Source organism: Enoplosus armatus, chromosome 1, assembly GCF_043641665.1.
Source record: "Enoplosus armatus isolate fEnoArm2 chromosome 1, fEnoArm2.hap1, whole genome shotgun sequence".
NCBI classification, from domain to species: Eukaryota; Metazoa; Chordata; class Actinopteri; order Centrarchiformes; family Enoplosidae; genus Enoplosus; species Enoplosus armatus.
In genome coordinates this window covers 20,377,559-20,397,146 of record NC_092180.1, presented here as the reverse complement: position 1 = coordinate 20,397,146, position 19,588 = coordinate 20,377,559, and the positions used below count along the sequence as shown (strand labels likewise).

The 19,588-nt window shown below is 40.7% G+C and overlaps 1 protein-coding gene across 1 annotated transcript in view; it reads right to left on the bottom strand.

The window, feature by feature from the left end:
* Positions 1–951: 951 nt before the first annotated feature.
* LOC139285825 (transmembrane protein 266-like) overlaps positions 952–19,588 on the bottom strand; it is a 31,291-nt gene continuing 12,654 nt past the window's right edge. Inside the window, exons 2-9 of the mRNA XM_070906485.1 lie at positions 13,882–14,036; positions 12,361–12,434; positions 10,864–10,920; positions 10,447–10,585; positions 7,234–7,349; positions 5,575–5,770; positions 1,871–1,933; positions 952–1,592 (exon numbers count right to left, since the gene is read on the bottom strand). Of these exons, the coding sequence (XP_070762586.1) occupies positions 952–1,592; positions 1,871–1,933; positions 5,575–5,770; positions 7,234–7,349; positions 10,447–10,585; positions 10,864–10,920; positions 12,361–12,434; positions 13,882–14,036 (1,441 nt within the window). The remainder of the gene's footprint in view (positions 1,593–1,870; positions 1,934–5,574; positions 5,771–7,233; positions 7,350–10,446; positions 10,586–10,863; positions 10,921–12,360; positions 12,435–13,881; positions 14,037–19,588) is intronic.

Below are 19,588 nucleotides of genomic sequence, written 5' to 3'. Positions count from 1 at the left end.
AACAACTCCCTCCATATCAAGTTTACAAAAGTGTCTGTAAACATTAAAGTGCAAAGAATTTGCTTGCCATTTAGGGCACATATCTTTTTAAAGGTTCATGCTACAAGCACTCCAATCTAGTTTCATGTGAAGAATCCAGTCACTTACCTTTTTCATTTCATCCACACAAATATACCCTACTAATGTTTTTTGAACAAGGAAAAGAAAAAGGCTATTCAAATACATTTTGATGATGGTCCATGGCTTCAAATCAAACAAATAGGTGACAGAAAGGCAAAGGTAAAAAAAAAAAAAAATGGCTGCTTGTACAGTTAAGCCAGTCTTATGTACCCTGTGGCTGTTTGAACAAAAAACAGCATGATTTATGTGTAAAGTTGATCATACAAATTAAAAGAAACAAAATAACAAATGCATTAGAAAACACTCCTTTTAACTGCTTGAAATCCCAAGAACGGAGAACAGTGTCTTGGTTTGCAACACTGTTCAGAATGAAAGTTTTTGTTCAGTATAGGCTTGAGTGGCCCCTTGCTGGTTTTAATTCATGTAAAGTTCAGTGCATTTAGGACCTATTCAAAGTGAGAATTCCTGATGAAGAATGTGTCCAAGAACACATTAGACTCCCCCTTAATGGGATGTTATCGTCTTTGTTGTGCTATATCAGGGTGTTTCTGATTTCAAAAATCCATCAAGGAACAGGGGAGGTGGGACAGCATGGCAAAGGGCCTAAGAGTTCTTACAGTCATTTCTACTATTGACTTCTGAACACATCGAGTTAAGGAGCTTCAGTGTTAGCTGGAAGCTAAGGCTCAAGCTTGCTCTGGATTGGCTAAGATTGGATTTACACAGCGACAAACCTCTCATGAGGTTTGACCTGCCACAAGAGTTCAGATAAATGCCGAACAGGGTGACTGTAAAAAGAAGAAAATACTTCTGTCTCTGTGAAAATGTAGCTTATGTATCAGGCATGCGACCCAGGGGTGTGTCAGCTGGTCCCAGGAGCCGGTACTTCTCCTCCAGGGACGGTTCAGTGGTGCTGCCCTGCAGGTGGATCAGTGGCTTGGTCTGCAACAGCACACAACCCCTTCCCCGGCCTCGCCTCTCCTCTTGGTTCCTGCGGTTGAATATGTTTATTCTGTTGTCCAGCTCGGGGCTGGCCTTTTCTGAGCCAGTAGGACTGGGAAGCTTAAGGTTGACAGGGTCCACTGCCAGGCCCTTTTCAGCAAGGCAGGAGTCCTCAGAGAGGGAGCAGAGTAGCTCCTGCACCACCATGCTGGGGTCCCTGCAGCGGTCCTGGCCTGAGAAGGACGGGGGGCAGCAGCGATGGGAGCTGTAGCACAGACTAAGGTCCTGAGCTGTGCTGCTGCTGCAGTCTGTCATGGATGAACCCGGGGTGTGGCTACTCAGGCTGTGGGGGCGGGCCGTCAGGCTGCCACTGGACCGTGATATGCTGGTTGAGGCGTCACTTACGGCGCTGCCCACTCGCTCCATAGCAAGCATCGGGTTGGACTGGATGGGATTTGGATTGGTGGGGAGGTGAACGTCAATGGCTGCCGTGGTGATGACCCGGGCACCCAAGCCAGAAGCTCCAGCATCTTGAAAGACATTGTATACTTTTAGGGAAAGTCAGACAACGCAGATAAAACAAATTCCGCTCCGCACAAGTGAAAGAGTACTTTCTGTCAGCCACATAGACAAAACTTTCAAACCTGTGAATGAATTGTTGATGCTGTGGTAAGGGCTGAGATATAACTCAACAGATTTCCTAATTTTGGCTAAATTTGGAGTGTTGATTAACATTATACAATTATTAAAAGTACTTTTGAGTAGCTCCTTTTTTTGTATAATAATGCCAATGTTCACAGTCACTTACCACTGCTTGCTTCACTGTAGTATTGGCTGATGTAGTTGTTCATGTCATCACGCACAACTGGATCTGAGTTAAAAACAAGTAAATAAAAAGACCGATAAATAAATAAAGGAATTTATAATATGAGTATTATTTCAGTGAAAAACATTGTGAATAACAACACCTAAATATGTTACTATAGTGGGTGATTTTGTTTAATGTACGCATACATAATATGCCAAATATTAGTTATTACTATTATTCCAGGTGATATGTGGCAAATTTGAGGTGACATGTTCACTTTTTCATAAAAGCATGAAACTCAGTACACTTGTACAGTTTGGGGCCCTGGACATTTTCAGAAATGGAGCTGTCGCAAAAATGTCTCATGGCGGCCATGATGGCCATTTTACTTTCCAGCATAACCAAAGTATGTGTTTTGCTTCATATCTCCTGAACCAAACATGATAACACAGAAAAGGTGATGTCTACCCCTATGTTTTGGTGGTCATGGATTACAATGATACCATATCAACATCATAAACTGTTCATTGAATAGTCTTTAGACTAAAATATGTCTGTTGCATGCATGTTGTGAAAATTTTCTGAAAATGTTCAGGGCACCAAACTGTACAAGTGTACCAACTTTCATGCTAGTTTTCATGCCATGAAAACATTATTTTCACCTGGGCTATATTACAATTATTTTTGCACTGTCTGGTTGTTGAATTTTTGGATTACACATAAATAAAGACAAAAATCTTAATTAGATAGCAGGAAATTACTTGTCAAATTAGGGTTTAATATACAGTGGTGTGACTGAGTCATACTACTAATACTGTGTGTGGCAGTGAATGTAATTGGATTTCACACCTTTTTGTCTGTATGTACTTTGGTCCATTTCAGTCTTAACAGCGCAAACTAGTCCAAATGGAAAATATATCTTATGTTAACAGCATGATATTGACAGGGATGACTTGTGCCCCAGGCCACAGGTGCTTTTTTGGCAAGTGGTCGGGATCACGCACTGCTACGCTGTGCATTAGCTGCACCCTAGTGCACCAGAAATAAACTGGGACAGGGACAGGGTGGGGTTGGGTTGGTTTCAGGGACGAGAGAAATGGGGGGAAATAAGAGAGATCTCTTTGTTCAGGCACAGATCCCTCCAGTCTAGCAGGCCTCATCGTGCGTGGTGAATGGCCGTGATCTGCTATGCTCTTCTGTCCGCTTCATTGGTCTTGAGCTCACTGTCCGCTGGTTGAGTGCGAACCCAGAGTACCCTGAGTGCTAGCCCCAGTCCCCTGGGACGTGCTGCAGACTCTGATGGGTAATTTCATTTATTTTTCAGACTAAAATATTAATCCGTGAGCCACCCCTGGAGAGGAAGCATTGCACTCACTAAAACAAGACAGAGACAATCACTCCACAATTAATAACACATGAGTCTTAAGAAAAAAGAATGGGCTGTCCAGCATACATAAAAGGCTCTCCTCTTCTTTCTGTGACAGTCAAGTTACCAAGCTGTCATCTGTCTGTGGAAAAAGAGAGGTGGCATGCTGAGGTCCTTTTAGTTCAAATCTAAACTATAATTTTGATGGGTGAAGTATCAGTTTTACACCACAGGTGACGTGGTATGAGAGTGGGCCTCAGGAGAACTAGCAACCACTGCAGCTAATGTTAATACAGATAAACTAAATGAACTGGCAATTACTGTTTTAGATTAAAATTAAATAGATGACAAAATAGTTTCACACTTTGGGAGATTTATATATGTAGCATATAGGCTTTTTAGCCATGTTAGCAACATGGCTCTAGGGATGGCAGTGTGGATCTGTCTGAAATATCTCAACAACTATTAGATTATGGATTAGCACAACATTTTGCACAGACATTCATGTACCCCAGAGGATGAAGCCTACTAACTTTGGTGATCCCCTCAATTTAGAGCCACCAGCAGATTGACATTTGTGGTTTTGAGTGAAATTATTTGAAATTTGGTTCAGACTTTCACGTCCTTCTTAGGATGATTTGTAAAAATGTTGACTTTCCATCATTGGGTCCAAATTTCAATTTGTCCAATACTTTAATTTAAATGAATGGCATTCCCATCAGCCTCAGCTGTACTTTGGTGCTAATTAGCAAACGTTGGCATGCTAACACACTACATTAAGATGTTGGACATGGCAAACATTATACCTACTTAACATCAGCATGGTAGCATTGTCATTGTGAGCACATTAGCATGCTGAAGTAAGCATTTAGCTCAAAGCACTGCTGTAGTAAAGCTTCACAGAGCCAATAACATGGCTGTAGACTCTGTCTAATATCTTAGAACATGTTGCAAGGATTTTGCAAGGACAGTTTGATAGATACAGTATAATTTGAAATGTTCCTTCCAACCAAACATGCCACTCTTTCTTTGTTGCAATACCTTTTGTTCTATTGTTACAGTACTGTGTGCTCTGTCACTATACAATCCTCTCTCAGCATGTGAGGGAAAACTCTACTGGCTCATTGATTAACGCTGATCGTCATGGGTTGTTCTTAAATTCTACATGGTTTGGTACTTTAAGGTGGCAAAACCCTCAATCTCTTGGGTCATTCATTCTTATGAAGGCCACTGCTTTGAGAGTTCTTGATAGTTTGATGGTACTCTACAGGTGAGAGTCCATTGAGACTGTGTTTGCAATATTGACTTATACAAATAAACTTGACTTGATTTGAGTCGACCTGACTTGACTTGAGCCCTGTGGCCTAAGTGTGCATCCCAATGACCATGTTTCTGTAAAAAGCCCCACTTGTTTCTGAGAGCCAGATTTCCCACTATGCCCTTGGGGTAATATTGTGGCCGCCGTGGAGCTTCATGGTGCCCTATTGTGGTTTGCAGGTGAAGGGGAACAGATGTTGACAGGAGCCCATTCTCTCCTAACAAGGCCCAATGCACAGAGCACTCTGTACCTGAAATAGCCCAAGTGGTCCGGGCTGGCCAGCCTGGCCTCGCCACGAGGGGGGCGGTAAGGGAGATAGTTGGGGCATGACAGAAGCCCATGCGAGCTGACATAGTGTCAGGGAACATGCTTGTTTTCTGCAGGATTCACCAGAACCTAAGAGCTTTTTTGCCCTCATATTGATCCCAGAGCACCTGCGGTCAGATGGTTGTTGTGTGCGAGCGTAAAGGGACTAAGAGCCTGGCCTCGAAGATGCTCCAGGGCTACTGCTCCAGATTAACTGTACACTGCTCTGGCATCCAGTTCACCTGATGTTACACCGTTAGAGACTTTTTGTTCCACATAATTATGTACATACTTTATGCTGGACCTCTCTCCTGGTTTGTCATGCTGCTTTCTCAAGCAAACATTGCGTGGTGTGTATTCAAATGAGCTATATTTTTAATGCAACAGTCTTTTGTCTTAGATGCATCCATTTACAGTTTGTGAAATAGTTTTTTACTATTTATAATATAATAGTATATATAATTACTGCGTTGACCTCACTGTAGGTTATTTTGGAACCAAAATTTGTATCAGATTATAGATTAAACATTTTAGTTTCCTTTCTTCAACTGCGTAGTATGAATGCTTTATTTCACAGTTTACAAACCAAATCACTTTACATGTAGGTGTCTCTAGACTCAAAAGACTCATGATGAACCAACTCATATTTCACCAGAACAGTTTCCAGTATCTTGCAGCCTAGTCCCTAAAAACTCTTTAGAAACCATACTGTACCTGCAGTGGCATGAGGCTCCCTGGGGTTTCTTTGGCCGCCCTCATCGTCAGACTCCCCAGGAGTCAAGCCTTCTACAACCTGAAAACTCCTGCCCTGTTTGCCCCATACGTGGTGGATCTGCATGGCTGCCTCCCGCTCTGCCGCAAGGTCCAGGTCCTGCTGGGCCAGATGGGCTCTCAGCTGCCTGATCTCAAACTGGATATGGTTGGTGTGTATGCATAGAAAAACAGAGAAAAGCAGAAGGTTGGGAGTGTGAAGGAACAGAGACAGTAGAAAGGGGTTTCAAAAAGGATGAGTGAAGAGGATGGTAAAAAGGATAAGGAAAGTAGGAAAGAAAAGACCAGAGGAAAGGAAGCAGAAACAGAACGTGGAAGGAAGGAAGAGAGAGAACAAGGAGGGAGTGACAGAGATACAGGATGAGGTGAAAACGTGATGGAGCAAGGGAGGGAGAGAAAGAATAATGTGGAAACGGGGAAAATACTTAAATACTTACATAAATTGTGGAGTAAAATACAGTACTATGTGACACCATCCCAGATATAAAGTATAAGCACAGACAAACAAAGCTCCTAAACATTCACCTAAAGTGTACATGAAAACAGTACTGCATAATAATTGCCTAAATTTAAGAAGAGCATTAATTAACAAGAATTGTTGGAAGGATCAGATGATTTCCTTTATGATGATTTATTCATTATATAGTCTGCTCTCAGACCTGGACTTAGATGGTCAATTGAAGGTTAAGTCTTTATCAATATTTATTGTAGTCTGCATTTTCCATATGGGATCATTAGTGTGTGTGTGTGTGTGTGTGTGTGTGTGTGTGTGTGTGTGTTCTCTGAGGAATCGTGATAAAATGTGTGGAAAGACTGGACCTGTTTGTGAGGTATTGCTGCCCTCTTTTGGTCGTAGATGAGCTGACAATTTCTTATAAAGTCAAATTTATTGTGGGCTTGTGTGGCCTTCATCAGACCATTAGTGACACAATGACACATCTACATCTCCATCTTTTTTTAAAGACTGGATGGTTATATGACCATAAATGCTTCTTACTTCTTTACTACCTCATTATTTATTCTTTACTCTCTATTTATATTCACCAGTGAATCATACATATATACATTGTTATTTCTTTCATTTTTTATTTTTTTATTAGTATTTTTCACTTAAATATTGTAAATGTGTATATTTTTTTTATTTTTTATATCTTATATTTGTACATACTTCTCATTTCTAAATTTATGCTACTTTCTACTCTTGAATGGGAGCACCTGTAACTGTGTAATTACCCCCCAGGGATCAATAAAGTATTTCTGATTCTGAAATAAACTTAAGATTTACTATAAAGCAGTGAGTGATAAACTTCTACTACTGAATTGGAACACTTTTACTACTGACATACAACATAAGTCTACAGTAACTGTGTATGACTGTGTCCAAGCTGACTTTAACGTTGCATCCTACTAAGTGTCTGTCTTTTGAGTATTATAGAATCATTCCTTGGGTTAAAATGTGGTTGTAAAAGTTTCGTAGTAGTTTCAACCATCATGCAGAACTGAGGCTATGGACAGATTCCAATAATGACCAGATTTCAAAGTGGAAAAAAAGTGTAAGATAGCCTGGCTGTAAGGTTAAACCTGAGGTGTTTTGGTACTCACAGCCTGTTCCTGGCAGATCTGAGTGAGACGCTCCAGCTGCTCCTCCCTCACAGCCTTCGTCTTCTCACACTGCTGGATCTCCAGTTCCATCTCAACTTTGACTTGTAGGACATAAGCTAACATGGAGGAGGGACAGAGACACTGAGAGTTTTTAGAGAGTTTTAGATCACTGAACTACATAATTATATGGCCTGAAAAGGATTGGCAGGTACTTTAGGAGACTGAAAGAGAAACGTTTCTTAGGTAAGACAGCTGGTTAAGGTACTTATGGTAAAATAAATCGAGGACATCAAGGTCAAAGGTCAACGCTGGTGGACCATTTGTCCTTTGCTCCATATATGTCTGTCATCACGTATGCAAACATCATTAATTACTGTTTACTGGTAACACTATACCTGTACTGAATGAATTTAGCAAGGCGCTGAAAATGTTCCACAGGGATGGGTTGACATCTGTATACAACATCTGGATACACTAGTCACAAGTCACAGTTGTCTTCACAGTTGTCTTTAGATAATGGAGCAATAGTGGGATACAAGATGGACAGGGCTCAATGTTAAATGTGAGAATTTATCTGTGTGTATTGGTTTGAAACTTTGGAAACCAAAAAAAAACCTGGTGAAAAATGGGTATATGTCTACGAAATGTGAAATAATCAGCAGCTCATTTGCCGTTTCTGCCCATCTTTATCTTAACTTTCATTGACCAGAAGCATTTTCTGAGCTGTCCTTGTCACAGGACAGCTAATTTACGTACAACAAAGTAACAATGTCTTCTTGGAGCAGTACACAACATTTGGATGTATGTGACATACTGTAAAATCCAGTGAAAATGAGTTTAACCAAACTGCTCCTATTTTTTAAAAAATTCAAACGATTATAGGTCGTGGACATATCTGCCTGGCCTGCAATTACATTTTGGCACAGGATGCTGCATTCAAATGATGTTCAAACGCTAATTTGTGTACCAATATGGAAATCTTGGTGGTCACATGGCCACCTGAGCTTCATCTTCTTGTTGCCGAATGTCTTGTCGACCTTCTTCTTACTACATTATTGTACTGAAGTGTTGCCAGCATACTTTGGCCAGCCTTGAATCACGCTTGCTTTTTTTCTGTGACATCTCTCATCGACTTCATCAACTCATCATCCCTCACCAATCTTTCTTCTTCATGGCAACGGCATCCATGCTGGAAACTGATGCATCAAACACTTAAATCCCGTCTTGATCAATCAGTAACTCCACGTCTTACAATCTGACTGCACATTTTATTTATACATGACACACTTTCTGGAGCAGAATGGGAAGGTGTACCTAAAAAAAGGATGGTGAGATTAAATTTGGATACCTGTTGTCATCACAGGTGGCAGACAATCAGTCCCTCACGCCTCTCTGTGATCGCGTTTGTAAGCCAGCCACATGATATCACACGTGGAGATACTGTGTATCCTGAGTGGGAATGTTGCTATGGGCAACATACAGTAAATAGGTGAAACATAATCAGTAATTATATTCGTCCTATATCTCTGTTGCTGCTGCTGTTGTTGTTGTTGTTGTTGTTGTTGTTGTTGTTGTTGTGGATCTGAACTATTATGAGACTCAGGCTTTGTCAAAACACTAGGAGGAGAATGAAACAGGCTTTCTGGTACTGAGGGGGGCCGTGCAAAGCACGCAGCCATCGCCACATGCTCCTTGTACCTATTTATAGTCATGTTGGCACACACACATCGCAAAAGTGGGGACGTCAGAAGGGGTCAGTCCAGTCAGAATCCAAACAGACATGAAAAGCTCAATCACAGGTTCATTATTGAGCCACACAATGTGCAATAATAATACATTTGTGCTCCTGTGTATTGTATCTGTGTCAGTGAGTGTTTGCAAGCATGCAGTGTCAATTGCGAGATTATACTGTGCGTGTTACAGCTTTACTGATAGCTGCTGGCAGCACATGCATAACAGTGTAATTCACACCACGACTGAATTCACTGAGGCTAACACAAGACCCTGCTCCACTCTCTCCTCTCACCTAGAGTCAAGTGTTTCACTGCTCAAACAAACCTCTGTCACTTACATTCCACACCAACCCACAAAACCCAGTTTCCCTGCATTTTAAACTGATGTAGGACTTTACATGGATCAGCTTTCAGTCTATAAGCATTGTGCTTTTTTGTATATTGCCTCAGAAACAAGTATTTCTCTTTTTTTGGATCACCTATTTTCTACATGTTTGAGAGGTTGATATTTCCCATCTGACATATCACTGCTAATAAATTCTAGTCCTTACACATCCTGCTGCAGTTCACTCCTCTGTATTTCCACTCCCATCGGACTGACAAACATTCGCCACTATTATACGTCAAGATAATTCTGCGAGAGACTCAATCCCTCTCCTACAATAACCAAGCCAGTCCCTCAGCTGTGCGTTTATTGGTTTGAGGTGTGTTGCCGCCTGCCTAACAAGGAAATTCAATCACTCACAAATATCAAACCTAACAGGTCGAGGTGTGCAGCATTAAAATCACAAGTTCATTCCCTGGAAACCAAACTGCAGCTGCATGTTAAGAAGCACACTTCTACTGCTGTTTCACTGGAGTAAATCAATGATTGACTTGAAAGCTGTGTTGTATTGATTCCTGAAATTATTATGAAGTCATTATGATGTGTCCCTTTTAGTTCAATATGTTTGATCAATTAAAACAATGTACTCATGTATGAGTCTGGACTAAAGCAATCCTGAAATCAACAAAGACAGACATTTCTATTTAGCTATTTCTGTAAAATTCTAAATTTATAAGAAAGACTATATTGCTTTAAGGGGAAATATTAGGTAAAACAACCCTTTACTTGTCCACTGTCTCAGTGCAGCTGATCCTGTATGCAGTCAGAGGCCCATGGTGAGGGTGACCTCCGAACAGATATCGAACCAGTCGGGAATTAGCATAGCGGAGAACACCCAATATATTCATTATGGCCTCTCTGAATCTACTTAACCAGGACCTTACAATCAATACAAGTTAGAGTAGCAGAGTGGCAGCAATTTACCATGAGGGATGATCAATAGCTATATTGCTCTGAATAGTAAATAATTTGTATAATCATGGAGCGAATGCGGCCATTTAGTTGTTTCAAGGCAAGCTGATTTTTATGCATCTGTATCCTCAGGCCACTTAATAAGACAGCTCTGATGGACACAAGGCTTTTTGACTGCCTCACCATCAATGATCCTCTTGACCCTCCAGATGCGTAGAGTGATGATGAGGCTGATGGCATCCCAGGGGCTGCTGGGCCCGTTGGCCACCGTGGAGGCCACCATGGGGGCCAAGGACAGCACGATGACGGCACCATCAAACACCTGAGGGGTCATACACACAAGCGCATACACAAAATCCAAATATGTGCACGTTGTTGTGTACCATAGGCACCTGCCAGTACCCCGCCCAACCCTCCAGCCCTGACCTTGTAGGCTAGACTCACATGAGAAGTTTATTCATGTATGCGTGCACAGTAAGTTGCATATAGATACATAATATTGGAACAAGTGGCCAAATTGAAATGAGAATAATATATTACACTGACAAAAACTGGAAAGTGGTCATCAAGATCTGCCAATAAACACACAACAGCACTAACCTCAACTTTGTTCTCTATGTAGTCCCAGATCCCGAGCACTACAATTCTGAAGACAGTCTAAGACAGACAGAGAGAGAGAGAGATAAATGAAAGCATTAAAATAGATAAGTGAGTATGCTGATACATATAAAAAGCTCTTGGGATATTCTTAGTCTTTTGAGTTGTCATCACATCCAACAACCTTTGTCAAGATGTGTTAGCATAGAAACTGAGAGGAGGCCTGTGTGGTGCAGTTTTCCTCATCAAACACCTTTTTTTTCCAGATAGAATAACAACTATGCTAAAGTGCTATATGTGAATCTAGACACCCTAAAAGTAGCCCAGAATAAAAAGAATAACTGTATTTGACTGGTGTTAAATATGTTACAGCTACAAAATAGTAAATACTTGTGCACATACAGAATGATATCACACACATCACAGATCACAGTCCTTTGAAAGCTCTTATAGCTAGCTCTTTGATAAAACTATTACATCTGTGGGAAATCTATTCCTTGATCTTGATCTTTGACCTACAAACGGACAACACAACACTTGTAATCCGATCACCTGTCAAATTCTACATTCTGTAAATGCTGCTGGTTGTGGGACCCTTTGTTGAGTGGGGCCATTGATTTACACTTCAATTAGCGTGGGGTGTCATGTACAAGCGGTCCTGCTAATCCATCATCTGGAGCGCATGTTGGACAACAGAGCTAGTGTCAAGTGAGAAGTGCGGGGACTCCGCCCACATGTTGGAATCCTCTTTTCTGATTGGGGCAGAGGGACCGGCTGGTGCTATGCTACGTCTATCTAACACCATTCCCAGATGACTCTTCTTCTGTGATGTCAGTGGGCGAGGTGTTTGGATGGATCGTATCACTGTAACCCCATCCCCACTGCTCATTAAGCTCAGCTTTAATTATTGCTCCTGCTGGCTCACTGGTAATTAATGTTTGGTTTAGGGCATTGGGGCTGAGACTGTCAGGGTAATTGGTTTGCACTGGAGTGGAGGCCTGTGGGCCAAATTCTCCTATCTCCATTTTGTTTTTCACAATTCCAGAGTGATGATAAGACATTATTTCATCAAACAATGGCTCGAATTTTATTAAGACTAATTACAATTATGGTTCAAATGATAGACATTTTACCAGCCACCCTGCCTCAAGGTAGCATTTCTGAAGCTAAAGTTAAATCCTGACGAGACGTGAATGGGCAACAATGGAATTGACATGGCGACCACGTATTCTAATTCCCTTAGGCCTATACCTGGTTTGCATTGCCATAGATAGGATACAGTTAAAGAAAGTTTAGTTTGGTTTTATTAAACTATGAAATAATATTATATCAGGGGTTTCGTGCCCATGAAGTACTCCTGTGACATATATAACATCATACAAGAGACCAAGAGCAGGAAAAACAAGAGAACTATAGTGAGAACTATATGAAGAAAGAGTTTTATCAATGGTGGTGCCATAAATAAGGTTTTATGCGCAACAGTAAACAGTGTAATCTTACCTCTGAAAAGAAGAGCGACAGGATGATAAGGCTGATCCAGTGGATAATGCTGGCAAATTGGAAAGCATTGGAAACTGTTGAGAGAAGAAAGGGGACAAATGTTAACCAAGAAGAGCACACAAAAAGCAAGTTGTTCCCATATCTATGAGGTGAGCTCGCTCTCCTGTCCTGCCTGAATTGATTTTGAACTTTCACTCATCTCTCCTTCCACTGCTTCGCTCCTTAACATTCTGTTCATCAGCATTTTTAGATTTTTCCATATCTCAGATTCCATCCATTAATCCACAGTGCCAACCTGTATCTACCCATGTCCTATGCCACTAGTCTTTCTGTGCACTCTCTCACGTCTTATTGCCCACTCCTCTATTTGTCTGGCATGACTGACAGTTGACAAAGCACTAAGCTTACAATAGATTTGAAGTGAAGAGAGTCCTGCAGTCCCTGCAGCCAGACTCAGGTATCATCAGAGCTGGATGGTGGCCAGTAATCGATGGGAACGAGTGCCTGCTGCCATTGCCAAGAGACTCGGTTCATTATCACCTTTCTCCATCACCCTCCATCACAACCATTTACCATCCAGCACCACCAGCTCCTCTGTGACTAGACTAGACTACACACACAGCGGTGATGGACACGACTGTTTAATAAATAAGTCAAACGACTGTTATGATGATGTCCACAACACTTGCAAGTAATGGATCTTAATCCATAATTAATGAGTCAGGAAAGAAGAAAAAACTAGTTATGGCAACTAGTTTTGCCATAAAGATTTGTACTAAGTTTTCTGACTTTTACTAATCTTTGCTTTTTTGTGAAACATTATATACTTTTACATTATTTAAATGAAACCATGTGAGAACTTTAGAGGGGGAAATGTCCCATTGGTGGAACTGCTAACAACTCGTAGACATTTGAAATGTGACAAGGGGCTCCAAGTAGACACTATTTTGGGTCACAAGCCAAACGGGTTGGAAACCACTGATTTAAGAATAATATTGCAAGTGAATATAGTTGTAAAAATAATTATAGTGGAGAAAAAAACACAATATTTCGCTCTGAGTTGTAGTGCACTTGAATAAATGTATGTAATTACTTTCCAAGGTTTCCAAGAACCACAACTGAGATTTGAAAAGAGGACTTTTTTCACAGTGATATAACCTCTAAATCTTGCGGCTTCATCATGAGTTTAAGAATGTACCAATGTAGATGTACAGCAAATTATAAGAGTAATAAGAATAAGAATAATGATGAATATTTTTGATTTTTGAAACCCTGACCCTGTCAGCAGGAACAGCACCAGTGGAGTTAGTAAAGATTCAGTTTAATGCTCAAGGACACAACAACATTTAACTCCCCACTGCTTTAGTGGAGCTGCTCCTGTGTGTTGCACTCCATGCCTCCCAGGTGTTTTATAAACGTCACAGTTTATTGCTGGAATATGCATGCTCAGCAAACCTCCCCTTGATAAAAAATAAAGGTTAAAATAGCAGAAATAAATAAGCAGCCATGCACACTATTTACATTGTAGGAGTTTGGTGTCTATGAGCAGCTCCAAAGACAGGAAAAGCACCACCAGGATGACACAGGCAACCAGGATACAGTTGAAGCCGGCGCTGAGCAGACAGACCTGCCACAGGGCCACTCGGCGGCCGCAGCAGGGCTTCAGCCAGTTGGACCTGAAGACAGTAAACACAAACAATGAGGTAGGTTTTTTTCATTTAAAAGTATAAAGTAGGTTTGTATCAGTATGGGTTATTCTATTGCATTTCTAGGCTACATAATACACAAAAGAGAGAGAGGAAAGAGTTACGTGTCATAAAAGTAAAGTAGGTATTTGAGGTAAATGTGTTGCATTTAAACAAAGTATAACTAATGCAAATCAATTGACAGAGTGACATACTGACATGTGACTCTTGAATAATGAATTTTATTCCAGCACAGCATGTTTAATAAACTGATATTGAAACATGGATGAATTGCTGTTTGCATTGATTCCTGTCAGAGTGCAATGCTGAACAACTTTTTAATATTTGAACTCCCTGACATGGCCAACAGAGGGTGGTAGTCCACACTCATGAAGGTTTGGTGGTGACAGCCAGAGCAAAAAGGGAAAGGAAGCGTGGTCAGAGACAGCATTGACAGGGAAAAGGACAGTGAAGCTCTGTGAACTAGTGAGTTGACCATCAGCCGTAGGTGTGACTGGAATATTGATGGACTCCTTTTTACATGGTGATGAAGGGAGTCACTGTAGAGGATGCTGGAACGTTCAGCAAAATCAGGGACCTGAGACACAAGTGAAGGCGTGAGATATAAACAAAAATCCACATCTACATATCAATCTGAGAAGTATTTTCAGTGGAACATTAGTAAGAACCACCTGTCTGATGGAAAATCAGGCCTTTAACTTAATTATATGCTCCAGGGAAAATAGTAAAATTTTTAAGACTTGAAAAAGAAACAGGTAGTGTAAGAATGCAGCATTTAGGCCATTAAAGTGTCTGGCAAGATGACTCAATGCTATTTTGAAATAGTGGCTAGTCTTACAGACCAGCTACTACAAGGGCTGACAGTAGGAGATGAGCGAAACAATGCCTCTCACCAGCTCTCCAGCTGGAGTGGAAAGTTGGCTCTGCCCACTACCTTTCCCTTCTCCCTATGCACTGGCATGGAGGAGACAGACGTTGGCAGAGCATTTCTCTCCTCTGATCATGTCTTCATTCCTTGGCATGGTGCTAATATGAGATACAACGGTGGCAAAATGGCTCCGTTTTCACTGTGGCTTCAAAATTGAAAAACTGATTATGCTGCACTCATTACTTAAGAATTCTGATATTTTCTGTGTTTTAAAACCAGTTATAACAACATCACATTCTCACTTTGAAACTGTTGGATGAAGATATGTTCTATCCTTGAAATTAGTTTTGTAAGAGCTGTGTTTCAATGGGATTAAGCCAGACTGGGCCCGATACTCCATTCAGAATTGTTGCTAGACACAATCTTACTACTTGTAAGTAAGTATCACTACTAAATGTTAGGCATGTGGAGGATTGTTGGGTTATAATGGCTGCCATAACCTGTTTTAGGAATTAGTCTGACCCTAATAACAGATCATTTCTGAAGACACAGGACATCACTATACAATAAAACTGCAGAAGATCAAAATGAGAAAAAAACATATGATCCCCCAGAGTAAGACATCTATGTAGCAAGAAGGGAAACGTTGAGTTGACCCCTCCACCCTCACCATTGGTTTTTCAGAGAAACGTATTCGTTCAAGGCTGGCACGGGCGGAGCCACAAGCCTGTAAACAATGCACAGCTAATCTAATAAAGGTGTAATCATGCTGATAGCAATCATCTTCTTGGCTTTGGGTGGGGTGGCACAAATGTGCGAGCTCCAGATGGTGTAGAATCTGCTCCACCAGCATCTTGGCGAGACTCTGTGGATGCCAGGTACCGTGCCGTGCTAAGAACCAGCCTACATGCCAACCTATATACTGTATACATATAAAGTCACAGTATTAATATACATATCATTACTCCTTAATATGATATACTATATACTATAATTAAAGATTTTGTTCATTGGGCCATTAAATCTTTCTTCATTTAAACAGGAACTGAGTGAATGATCTCCTTCAGCTATGCATTGCTTTCAATTCAAATATTCACCTTCTGCTACTTATCTGCTCCATTAGAGTAGTTGGACTTTGGTCACCTTGACAGTATTTGAAGGTGAGGCGAGTTACTCGTTCACCCTCTCCATCCACATTTTTCACAAGACTCTGGGGATTTGCACCAGTCAACCTGCAGTAATAACCTTCTCTAACCTTTATGGATTTGTGACAACTCGCAGCAGCACACAGCACACAGTAGAGTCTCATTTAACCAAACCTTGTTGATCACATCTGATTGTATGAACATAATAAATTGAATATTCAACACTGTGAGAATATATTCTAAAAATGGCTCTCCAACAATGGTATTTCCTTGTTGAGTCATGTTGGTGCAAGTGAGACTGCAGGCAGTTTTTGGAATATGTTTTATTTTTATTTTTGCGCTGAAGAAAATCCTCCCACCCAAAAAAAAAGAAGAAAGAAGAAGGAAAAAAATCCATGCATTTGAGTCATCCAAACATTTCACTGGTTCAAACAACCTCCATTTCCAGAGGTTATGGTTTAGCAAACTTCCACCATATGATTAGATAGTCCATCAAAGTGCATCTTATATCAAATGATTTCACGCTTCATTCAACTGCTGCGGGGAAGCAAAAAAATAAGAAAAAATTACCAGAACAATAAAACTCCATGAGTGGGAGTAGTAAAAAGAAGTGGTAAAAGTGAAATACTCTTCTCACAAACTTTATAAGGGTACAGTCGCCTCAGCCTTTAATGGCTTTAGGAATCATGTCATAGTGCAGCCAATCACGATGAACACCACTGAATACAATACTTACTACTAGGAAAGTCCACTTTTGGTAAAGTAACTTTACTATTTCCCTCCATACCCCCAAAATAGAGCAAAAGCCAGTACACTGAAGTCTTGAGTCAAAGTTCCCTCAATGCACTCCTTAACCCCATCTCTTGCTACAGTTTGAAAGTACACTGATGTGACATAAGCGTATCTCAACTAATGGACGTCTATGTGATTAAGTTGGGTTGGATGTGTGTTATGTGCCGGACAATTTTTTGGCCAGAAGCATTGACTTCTTGGAGTCTCCGCTGGTTGGACTACAGCTTCATATTTGGCAACCAGACATGAGAGTGGTATTGATGTTCCCATAGCATGAAAGCGAACAAACGTATTTCCCTAAATATCAAACTATTCCTTTAAACCCTGGTGTAGATGGGGTGTTTCCCTACTACTGAGGGGAGCTTGATCTAATAAATATCCGTAATTGACCTAAAAAGGCATTCATGAGTCTGTCTGTCCCTAAAACAGTCCCTTTCAGCACAACATCTAGTAACCAGTGCCTTGTTCATCGAAAGGCAGCATCCTGGATAAGATCAAATCTATCTCCTGAGGGTATTAAAATTAGTCAACAAGGCAATAAACCTGTAAGTTACAATCTGCCCAGCATTGATAACACGCCCCATCTTTTTTTACAGGCTAACCGCACCACACAAGCCAATGCATCAGACACACTCAGATGAATGAGGGATGTGAGTTCACAAGCAGTGTGAAGACTCTTTGATACAGCTTTGATACATTAGACAAATGGGCTAAATTCAGTGAATGTGTGTGTCCTTACTTCATGTCATGCCAAAACTAGCCCAGCCCAGAGGGGACGCAGTCAGACGCTGCTGGTGACACATGCAGTATATTAATGAGTCTTATTAAAGCAACAGAACAGTAGCAAATGTTGTTTCTCTGACCCACTCAGCCCTGACGGCCTGACAGAACCACCTGGCCCAAGTCACTAGTAGACAAGCATATACAGTGGACAAGGTCACTCTCAGACTGCTTGTTTTCAAACCCAATTTGGCTTCATGGACATTTTTCACAACCTAATATTGATTTACAAAATACAGTCACAGTGTCATTGTCATTATAATCAAATTGCAAGATTTCATTTGCTCGCTCTCTCTCTCTCTCTCTACATTTCTGTCTTTATCTCTCCTGCTCTCTCTCTCTGTCTGTCCACTCCTTCTTTCTCTACATCTGCTCTGCTGCCGGTGTGTGTTGAGCAGGTTGATATAGCTGTCACTGTTCCCCACTGCCGGTGAGATTGAGTGGAGCTGGACAGGGAAACAGAGGAGGGAGATTAAATCAGGCAAAGTAATCGATACCAGCATGTCGAGTGAGCCACCAAACACTGGGACTGTCAGACTCACAGCACCTGATGGTCTCATCAGATAAAGTACTCCACTGCAGTGAAGGGGGTTATATTGCTTAAACACTCATTCATCCTCAGTCCAATAGACAGCAATAGAAAATATATCCTTTCATTCAAGTTCAATTTCAGGTTTTCCTCATTTGGAAATATTATGCTTTTACTATTTCTACTTCTCACAATACTTTATCTTTTATTCTTGCCATGTGTGTGTGTTACCAGCAACTTCAAGGAAATTTAAGAAATGCACATAATATTAAGATCAGCACTTTTATTTAGCTCTGGAAGGGGCAAATGTAGGTAATTTGATGCCTGTTTAAGATGAAAAATCTTCTAAACTTTTTATGTCCACTCTCTGCACAAAAGTTGTCAAATTTTAAAACTCACACAAAGAGGTAGTAATAATTATATTTGCCTTGTTTTATCTATTACTTGTTAATCCACTGGAGCACCTGGAGGAAACCCATACAGAAACATGTAAGCTTCACACAGAAAAGCCGGCAACATGAAGTTAATACTATAGCATTTGTAAAGGGTGGATCACTGCTGCACATTGTGTATGTTATAGAAATAATTGTACACCTGCACTTTGACTTTGAAAGCCTATAAAAGTATTGTAGGTCCAAACAGTGGGGAAAAGCGCACTGTACAACTTGCTGTAGTCTGAGTATCTTTTACGAACTGACATTCAATCGAGTGTAATGACTTGCGTGTCATGAATTGGGGTAACATCTAATCTATTAATTATCTATTTAATTTTGAATTTTTACTCACAACTGATGAGTTTTTTCTTTGACATGAGTTCTATTATTGGCTAATCACCTGGGGTGCTTTGAAACTGGGGATGACAACTATTCCTGGGATGAGAGGTGTGGTTGTGAACGTTCAGTGAAAGGTTGATGAAACTAATTTACACTCATACTGAGAAAGACAGAGAGAAAGAGAGAGACAGATAAAACAACTTATTGTATCATGTTCAATCAAGTTCATTAAATTCAGCATATAAGGGTTTAGTTTAGTTAAACAAGCCTACAGTCTACAGCCACACTTGCGGCTCTGAGTGGCTGCACTTGGGCACAGTGGTTATTTGATGGTAACATCAGCAATGCTAACTTGCTGATGTTTAGCATGTAGGCTAATGTTCACCCCAATCAGCTTTTTAGTTAACCATATTAGCATGATCATTTTGCTATCACTGATGAGAATGTTGTTAATTAAAGTCAGTCGTCTTTCTCCTCCGGGGACCATGAATGTGTGCAAAAGATTTTAACTCAATAGTTGTTGAGGTATTTCAGTCTGGTGCACCGACCAACAGAATCCTGGTTAGCATTAACGCATTTAAAGCTACATTGACCACTAAAGGTCAGAAAGTGACTCAAAAGTAAACTTAAAACAA